The sequence below is a fragment of the Simochromis diagramma genome, unplaced genomic scaffold (genome assembly GCF_900408965.1).
Source record: "Simochromis diagramma unplaced genomic scaffold, fSimDia1.1 OVJJ01000344.1, whole genome shotgun sequence".
Lineage (NCBI taxonomy): Eukaryota > Metazoa > Chordata > Actinopteri > Cichliformes > Cichlidae > Simochromis > Simochromis diagramma.
Window position 1 is genome coordinate 273,743 of NW_024387375.1, and position 10,353 is coordinate 284,095.

Sequence of the window (10,353 nt, forward strand, 5' to 3'; positions counted from 1 at the left end):
ATATCTACAAAGCTGGCACGATATTTATAATTTCAATACGAGTTGACATATTTATACATACAATGGGTGATTGTTTTTTTCAATATCATATCCTTCCAAAAGTAATTTTCGAAGTGTCTTTATGAACTTGCCAATTCCTGAGCATTGCTGTAATTCTGCAGTAAAGCTATTCCACAGTTTTACTCCATAAATAGTTACACAAAAAGTTTTAACATTTGACCGTGCTTTAAGGATCTTCAGATTTAACTTACCCCTTAGTTCATAGTCTCCTTCTCTGTCATAGAACATCCTCTGTATAATAAACAATCTGGTTTTATTAAGAAATGTAAACTTATATTTATTTATTCATTTAATTGAAGTATTTGCACATTAAACAACAATTGGCAAACAATGGATAATGGAAATCCTTTATTTAAATAACATCAGAAAATGAAAATCTTTGTTATGTGCACTGAATACGTACAATTTGCTGCTGCTATAGGAAGAGCAATAATTAACAAAGCTTTGATACATTATGATTGGTTTTTGTTCATTAAACATTTTTTCGTGTTCTTCTCAGGCTTAAACAATATGATAAAGCACTTGGGAGCAAATATACACAGCATTAGTCCAAAGCTGGAGGCCAGAATGGCAAAAATTTCCACAACCACAGTGAATTTCCCAGGGGAGCTGACATATGCTGGGATAAAGGTGATCCACACTGCACAAAATATCAGCATGCTGAAGGTGATAAGCTTGGCTTCATTGAAATTATCAGGTAATTTGCGGGCTAAAACAGCTAAAACAAAGCAAAAGGAAGCAAGCAGACCTATATAACCGAGCACAACCCAGAAGCCAACAGCAGAGCCTAATGCACATTCCAGGATGATTATCTCCTTGTATGTGGTTAGATTTTTTATTGGGACTGGAGGGCTCACTACCAACCAAATTGTACATATTAAAACTTGAATAAAGGTGAAAGACATAACAGTCATTCTTTGTTGTAGAGGACCAAACCATTTCATCACATTACTACCTGGAAGTGTTGCTTTAAAAGCCATTAAAACCACTATAGTTTTCCCAAGTACACAGGAGATACAGAGTACAAAGGTGATCCCAAATGCAGTGTGACGCAGCATGCAGGACCACTCAGATGGTGTTCCAATGAAAGTTAATGAACATAAAAAACACAGAGTGAGAGAGATGAGCAGCAGGAAGCTCAGCTCAGAATTGTTGGCTCGGACAATTGGAGATGTCCTGTGATAAAAGAATATAGCCGCAGTCATAATGGCAAGAAAGGCACCTAGAATTGAGAATGTAGCTAAGATGATTCCAAGGATGTCTTGAAATGAAAGAAACTCTACAGGTTTAGGGTTACAACTGTCTCTCTTTGCATTAGGCCAGAACTCTTTGTGGCAGGGTAAACAATCAGTTGAATCTAAATGAAGAAAAAAAAGGAGAGGCTGCTAGGAATTTATTCATTGTAAATTGTATTTTTCAGTATAAAACGATTTTAAATACATGGACACACATTCGATTTTACCTGTAATATTACTGATCTCTCCTTCAGGACATGCTATGCAGTCATAACAGCAGATGGGTTTTCCTTTCTGCATTACTTTCCGAGTTCCTAGAGGACAACTGCCACTGCACACTGACACTGGCACCTGTGAACGACATAAAGGAACCATAATAGATTTAAATGTTTGCTATATAAGTGTAAGGATTCCATGCTCCAAAATTTAAATATTTAGATTCTTGTCCATAGACTTACGTTTTTGCTATCTTCCATCCAGGTTATGTTTCTGTTAATTCTAAACTCCTTGCCCACTGGTAGTGACGCATCATACAGTCCTACAGTTACTATCTCAGTGATGCCACTCTCGTGTTTTTGCCAGTTTACCAGCTCATAGATAGCCACAGGATCCCCATTAGCATTAAAAGACACATCATAACCATTTTGGGAAAAATTTACTTTCTTCAATTCAGTTAAAACCTGAAAGGATGAGTTAAGCCAGAAAGGGAGGGGAAAGAAAGAAAAATGTTTAAAAGTTAAATAATTAATAACAATACCGCACTTCATCCATGTAAGATCAGAGATAATGAAGGAAAATGGCCTTTGTTTAATCTTACCTGTTTGGGCTCTAACTTGGTTAGTTTGTCACACTGAGCTGTGACATTTTTTCCATGACACACTGCATTATGAATGGCATGTGCTATTGCATACACAGCCTTGTACACCATGTTAGTAATTCTGAGCTGAGATGTGTCAGTATATTGGCTTTTGAGGTTTTGTATGTCTTCAGTTCCATCGCACACTTTCTCGTCTATGGTAGCAGTACCTACAGAAAAATGAACAAACATAAACATATGTTTTCACCATTGAATTTTGATCTAGATTTCCTACATTTTGTTTGACAAATCTGAAAAATTCTAAATGTAATAGATTTAAATACATAAAATCTATACCATCCAAACAAAGCCACTCAAATTAAACCTTAGAAGTAATTAAATCAAAGACATTCAACCTTTGTTAATCTCATATTCATCATCAGAATTGTTAGAGTATGAGGATGTCTTGGTTTATGAAGCAGCAGTAGCCTTTGTAACACCAAAGGGTTTTCTGTAAGCAAGAAAACTTTCTTACTTTTTTTCAGTCTACAGTTGAATGCATCCTCCCAAAACTCAGTGAGCACCGATGAAGCAGTGATTTCAGAGAAAGAGAGATTCAGCAGGAAGTCTCTGAGACCTGGTATTACAGACTTTGGAATACCAAATCCAATGGCCCCAGCACAGAAACTGTACCTCGTTAATTCTGTGTTGGTTACCCATGACTCACTGCCTATCCACTGGCGAGTTGGGAAAGGCTCACGTGAAAGCTCCTCCAACAGGATCTTCATGTCTCCAAAAGATGCAAATGCCACAACAACTACAGCTTTAGACCTTGAGATACAAAATAATGCATTAAAAACATTTTTACTGCATTATAACATGACATAAAAATTTACTTAAAAAAGGAACCTAATTTCCACACATACAGTAATTCACATGTTATGATATAGAAACCTGCGGATAACATCTGCTACTTTTTGGATCCTGCTCTGTGGGTTTGTCCGATAGAAAGATAAAGAGTATTCCACACAGATCCCCTCTTTCTGAGCTGCTTCTAGAAAAGAAGCCATGCCATTATTTCCATAATCCGAATCCGACCGAACAGCACCTATCCAAGTCCAGCCAAAGTGTTTTATCAACTTGGCTAGAGCAGCTGCTTGAAACTGGTCACTGGGAATTGTTCTGAAGAAATTTGGGTACTGCTGCTTGTTAGACAAGCATGCGCATGTGGAAAAATAGCTCACCTAATAAATACAAAAAAAATATATACACATATATAAATAAAATAAAATATTGTACCTCTGAAAGAGCTATAGAATCAAAAATCATGAACATGCATATCTTAAATGTAAAAAATATGTTAAAAATTCAAATTATTTACAAGAGGAATGTTAAAGGGACTGATGAGACGTGAGATACTGATGGAAGGTGAAGATCCAGAGTCCCCGACAACAGCCATCACCATACCAGACTGAGAACAATTGTTACCAGTTGAAAATGTAGGGTCCAGGCTATTCAAAAACTGAAATGCCACGTGCACTGCAACAGGTACTAACGCACATGAATCATAGATCTGGTATCCAAGCTTAATTCCAGGCAGTAGTTCTGTACTGTTATTGATCTCTTCTATGGCAAAGACCATCGCACGTGAAAAGCGCAGTTCACGGGTATCAATGCTGCAGAAAATTATGTCACTGTTAGAATTATTCTACAAAGAATAAAAGGACAAAAGGCTAATACAATAACGATATGCATATATCTTCATTTTATTCATATGCACACATACATACCCATACGGAAAAGAAATAGAAAAAACTATATGTGATTACTCATGAAAGTGGCCACTTTCATGAGTAAATCATATAAGGCTTACATGATTTACTCATGAAAGTGGCCACTTTCGCATTACTTTCATACATTGTTTTAGTAAGTATCCAAAACATACAAGTTTCATTATATAATTTTTCAAGGGATCTTATATCTGTTTTCACACTTATATGCTTTTCATACAAGTTTCACACAAGACAGATACAAACTTTATAAGATTTATATATATCTTTTCCATATGGGTATACATATATATATATATATATATATATATATATATATATATATATATATATATATATATGAGAGAGAGAGAGAAACTTTTTGTTTTTGTTTTCATCTTTGCTCACCCACATACTGCTTTTACTGACCTCCCTTTGCATTTCACAGCCTCAGGCATGCTGGTGTAGTTATTGTAAACTGTGTGCATGTAGGCATGAAGGGAGAACGATCCGCCAATGATAAAATCACCATCCATTGAGAATGCAGGTAGACGAGTGCTACCCTGCAGCTTACATGTCACAGATGAAGCCTCAGTACGGGGACGAGCTCCAGTAAGCCTAGTCCTTTGATTCAGACAATCTAGACACACAGCCAAGTCAGCAGCTGATTTTAACTGAAAAAAATACACTGCCAATATCAGACCAATTATAAGACCTGCTACCTTCATCCCTGCCTGATGTCAGGTGTTTACATATGAGTGGTTTTTACACTCATTTATATAGGTATTTTGACAAAGTTGTTTTGTTTTTTTTCCCAAAAGGACATACCCTTATGTAATAGCCTTCGAATAAGTCTTTAATATAATTTCTACGCAGACATAAGGTATACCTTATGTCCCCAGATTTTTTTCTTTATTTAAAAGTAACTATGTTAAATAGTATGTATGGTATTTTGTATGGTACTTTATTTTTAATAACCAAAAGGCTTTTTGGTTATTACTTTTTGCATTTTGTAAAATGGAAAGTAAAGTCTAACAACACAAACTTAATGATATAGAAACAAAAGTCTTAGTTTTTGTCTACTAATTTTCAAGATCATTAAAGGAAAAAAAACCCCAAAACAAACAAAACAAACCTCAACTTTGGGGTTTCCAAGCAACCTGTAATATGAAAACAAAACAATTTACATCATCCTGCATAATATCCTCAATGAATTCCTTCACCTTACAATTTAGAGTGGCAGTACAGTTTTTGCTTGATGGGTACATCTGCATTACTGAGCAAAAGTGTTTAAATGTGATTTCTGATTTTCTGATATTCCTCGAGGTTATGTCAATCAAGATCATCAAGAAAATCCGGAGCCTTTAGGAAACATCCGAGGGGTCTAGCAACCAAGGAGTTAATAAACTCAATGACCCCGCCCACAATGATGGGTAAGTCGTCCCCAGTGTTGGGCTAGTTAGTTTGGAAAAAGTAATTAATTACAGTTACTAGTTACTTCTTCAAAAAAGTAACTGAGTTAGTAACTGAGTTACAAGATTCTAAAAGTAATGAATTACTTGAAACGTAATTATTGTGTTACTTTAAAAAAAAAAAAAAGTTTAACCCTCTGGGGTCCAGGGTATAATTGGCCATTTTCAACTCCTTTTGATTTTACCTCTACATTACACCTTTAAAAACTGTTGATTTGCCTTGTTTGGTATCATTCTTTTCAGCACAACCTCACGTGTCTGAATTTACAGTTATGTTTTCATTTTGACATACTGCATTAACACAATTGATCTAAAATCAGACAAAAAAAAAAAAACAAGTAGAAAAAGTTATATTTTCTACATGTTTAATTAATCATATTTCATAACTTTAAATGCAAATATAAAATTGTCAAGTTTAAAATCATATGCACAAGTTTTGCAAACAACAAAGTTATTTGCAGCCATTTACCTTTTACCCCTTTTTTTTTAAATAACCATTTCAAACTACTTACATAACAATCAGGTGTTCCGCATTCAATATGATGCAACACAAATTATCTGTGCCACTCCAAATATTTCTGTCCACTATAAAGGAGAACATCACAAGCCTGATACCTGCAGGGCAGAAAGCAGTAGGTATATCACTCCTTTTCTCTACCTGGAGACAGCAGTCACCTCATTTTTTCTGACACACAACACAAAACTATCCACAACATTACACACTAACTACACGAGACAACACATTAACTACACACTCCAAACACGCTAAACCTCACAAATCTCTCACATCTCAAAACTCTCTCTCTCACTTTTTCTGCTGTCTTTCTTTCTCTCTCTCTCCCTCTCTCTCTCGCCGTCACTCCTAAAACTTCCCCCTCTTCCTAAACAACCAAATGTCATGTTGCCATATCATTTTAGATTGGTTCACATGGTGCATTTTTCCACCAACATGAAAGGACAGGGTTTTTTTTGTTTTTGGTCATAAGCAGAGAGTGCTTGCTAGCGCTGTCCTTAGACAGTAAACGTGACGAAACTATTGACGAAAAAACGCGTATATATTGTTTATCATGACTCTGGTTTCATGTGGCCTATCAACACAATTTAAAAACTGGTATATATCACATTGTTGCTTTGTCATCTTGAAGTGGTCATGTGATTGGCTTACCACGACTACTTTATTCTTCCTAAGTCAAACAGCAGCACTCATGCGATTGTTTTGCACCCTTAGCTCCAGGTGTTGTGCCAAAAAGTGGTCATCCGGCAGAAAGTGATTGCCGTACGCGGGAGCTGGTTAAAGCTGTAGCGCCCAGATTACTTATGCTGGGCTTACACTGTGCGATTTTTGGCCCATTTTGAGCCGATTTTTGAGTCGTGCGACCGTTTTGGCGATCGGCCCGATTTTGGCCTTCATCGTGCATCGTGTAGTATACGTGGGATAACGAGAAGCGATTGACACCTCACGACCAGCTCCCGATCATCAATCGCTTGGTCGTGAGGATTTCAAACCTGTTTGAAATCCTCGCGACCGTCGTGAGGGTGTCACCGCAGTTTCTCACACTGCGCACGCGCAAACACAAATGTCAGCGAAAAAGACGGCGCAGCACGGCAGTGCAGCGTGTGATCTGGACACAAGCGATGGAGGCACAACTTGTAGAACTATGGCAAGCTCATCCGAGCCTTTTCGATGTGGCCTCACAAAATTATCACGACCACAACAACCGTGAAAATAGTTGGATCTACACTGCTGCTCAATCACAGCTGCCTGATCAATGTTTTTCATTAGCAATTTAGCAAAGTTGATGGTGGTGGTGTGCGTGTCTGTGTGAGTGAAAGACAGAGAGAGAGAGCGAGCGACAGAATTTCTGTTATAACCTTCATTTTTATGGACGCACAGTGTGAGCACTCAGGTCGCATCAGAGCATCGGGCCGTATAGTGTGAGACCCTGCATCGTGACCTACGAACTTCTAACCTCTGCGAGTCAATCGTGCAGTTTGAGCAGGAGCTGAATCGCACGACTGAAAAAATCGCACAGTGTCTGCCCAGCATTACGTAGTCAGCTACTTCCATGCAACTGATATAAGATGCAGTAAGCTGAACACAGCTTCAACCGTCTGTTTGTTGAAAAATAGTAACACGACCGCACCATATTTTCTTGTTAGTAGTGGTAACGGTGTTGGAAAGATAGAAATAGAAATTAGTTAGATTACTAGTTATTGAAAAAAGTAACGCCGTTAGCAACGCCATTAGTAACGCCGTTACGTATAACGCCGTTATTCCCATCACTGGTCGTCCTCCTCGTCTGCATATTCTGCTTTCTCAACAGAATGCATGTTAGTGGGACTCAGAAAGTTCTTTGAAGTATTCCTTTCGCCACCTGTCTATAACCTCAGTTGAATGTCAGCAGCACCCCACATCGACTGTACATGTTCAGAGTGGAGCACCGGTTTCCCTGCTTGAGCCACCTGATGATTTTGGTTTGCCAGAATTATTCAAGGCAGTCTGAAAGTCTTGTTCTATACCCTCACTGAACCCATCCAACACCCGAGTTGTTCCTTCAACGACTGCCCGAGCCACACTCCACAGCTACCCCTAAACTCCCACAGGCTAACCAAGCCCAATAGGACTCCTTGCGCTTGATGGCTCCTTGATGGCTTCCTCTCTGGTAACCACCATCTACAGTGGGGCAAAAAAGTATTTAGTCAGCCACCGATTGTGCAAGTTCCCCCACTTAAAATGATGACAGAGGTCAGTAATTTGCACCAGAGGTACACTTCAACTGTGAGAGACAGAATGTGAAAAAAAAATCCATGAATCCACATGGTAGGATTTGTATAGAATTTATTCGTAAATCAGGGTGGAAAATAAGTATTTGGTCAATAACAAAAATACAACTCAATACTTTGTAACATAACCTTTGTTGGCAATAACAGAGGTCAAACGTTTACTATAGGTCTTTACCAGGTTTGCACACACAGTAGCTGGTATCTTGGCCCATTCCTCCATGCAGATCTTCTCGAGAGCAGTGATGTTTTGGGGCTGTCGCCGAGCAACACGGACTTTCAACTCCCGCCACAGATTTTCTATGGGGTTAAGGTCTGGAGACTGGCTAGGTCACTCCAGGACTTTCAAATGCTTCTTACGGAGCCACTCCTTTGTTGCCCGGGCGGTGTGTTTTGGATCATTGTCATGTTGGAAGACCTAGCCTCGTTTCATCTTCAAAGTTCTCACTGATGGAAGGAGGTTTTGGCTCAAAATCTCACGATACATGGCCCCATTCATTCTGTCCTTAACACGGATCAGTCATCCTGTCCCCTTGGCAGAAAAACAGCCCCATAGCATGATGTTTCCACCCCCATGCTTCACAGTAGGTATGGTGTTCTTGGGATGCAACTCAGTATTCTTCTTCCTCCAAACACGACGAGTTGAGTTTATACCAAAAAGTTCTACTTTGGTTTCATCTGACCACATGACATTCTCCCAATCCTCTGCTGTATCATCCATGTGCTCTCTGGCAAACTTCAGACGGGCCTGGACATGCACTGGCTTCAGCAGCGGAACACGTCTGGCACTGCGGGATTTGATTCCATGCCATTGTAGTGTGTTACTGATGGTGACCTTTGTTACTTTGGTCCCAGCTCTCTGCAGGTCATTCACCAGGTCCCCCCGTGTGGTTCTGGGATCTTTGCTCACCGTTCTCATGATCATTTTGACCCCACGGGATGAGATCTTGCGTGGAGCCCCAGATCGAGGGAGATTATCAGTGGTCTTGTATGTCTTCCATTTTCTGATGATTGCTCCCACAGTTGATTTTTTCACACCAAGCTGCTTGCCTATTGTAGATTCACTCTTCCCAGTCTGGTGCAGGTCTACAATACTTTTCCTGGTGTCCTTCGCTCTTTGGTCTTGGCCATGGCGGAGTTTGAAGTCTGACTGTTTGAGGCTGTGGACAGGTGTCTTTTATACAGATGATGAGTTCAAACAGGTGCCATTCATACAGGTAACGAGTGGGGGACAGAAAAGCTTCTTACAGAAGACGTTACAGGTCTGTGAGAGCCAGAGATTTTCCTTGTTTGAGGTGACCAAATACTTATTTTCCACCCTAATTTACGAATAAATTCTTTACAAATCCTACCATGTGGATTCATGGATTTTTTTTTCACATTCTGTCTCTCACAGTTGGAGTGTACCTCTGGTGCAAATTACTGACCTCTGTCATCATTTTAAGTGGGGGAATTTGCACAATCGGTGGCTGACTAAATACTTTTTTGCCCCACTGTAACTCAGGGATTAGGGGTTAGCACCACAACAGGCACCAAGCACCTTGCAGCTCTTTGGAGCTGCCTCAGCAATGGAGGTGCAGAACATGGACCATTTGGGTCCCTAGCGTCCCTTGGACCTGCCAGGCTGTCCCAGTGCACCCAGGCTTGTAGTGCATGCTCCCCCATCACCTGATCCAACTCAGACCAGAGTCCAGCTCTTCTTTAGGAGACTGATTCAGTGGTCCCAGTAGCCAGCTTCGATAGCCAGAAATGGGACAGCCAGGGCCTCTTCCCTGACTGCCGCTGGACACAGCCCCTACACCGCCTTCTGCTGTTTATGGCCCTACAGTAGAGTGAGTTATGCCGTTTCTTTGGGCTGCAGGACCACCTCTGTGACTTGCCAACTTATGATGCTGGATATTACGGTACACATGGTCCAGTGTACCATAACCGTAGTACCGTAGTGTTCCCTATTTCCCCCTTGAAGGACATTTAACAAGTTGGTGGAATTGGGGAGTACAGATTTCAAACATGTCTTATTAAAGTCCCCAGGAACAATATGGACATGTGCACTCTCTACTGTTTACTAATAATAAGTTAGATGTGGTTGAGTGCTGCGCTAACGTTAGCATTGAGGAGGAATGTAAACAATGGTAATTATGGCTATTGTTAGTTCGTGGGGTAGAGAAAAGGGTCTGCGCTAAATGGACATCGCCTCCAAGTCCAGTGAACAGGGACCGTCTTTTATTCTACTGTTATGG

At 39.9% G+C, this 10,353-nt stretch overlaps 1 protein-coding gene across 1 annotated transcript; it reads right to left on the minus strand.

The window, feature by feature from the left end:
- Nucleotides 1-487: 487 nt before the first annotated feature.
- Nucleotides 488-1,454, minus strand: LOC120719560 (extracellular calcium-sensing receptor-like). The gene has a single exon (XM_040008844.1). The coding sequence runs from the start codon at nt 1,263-1,265 to the stop codon at nt 513-515; it is 753 nt and encodes a 250-aa protein (XP_039864778.1). The 5' UTR covers nt 1,266-1,454; the 3' UTR covers nt 488-512.
- Nucleotides 1,455-10,353: the final 8,899 nt, after the last annotated feature.

What these genes read in the sequence shown, in the direction of transcription:
- LOC120719560 (XM_040008844.1), bottom strand. Translation starts at nt 1,265, where the DNA reads ATGACTGCGGCTATATTCTTTTATCACAGGACATCTCCAATTGTCCGA.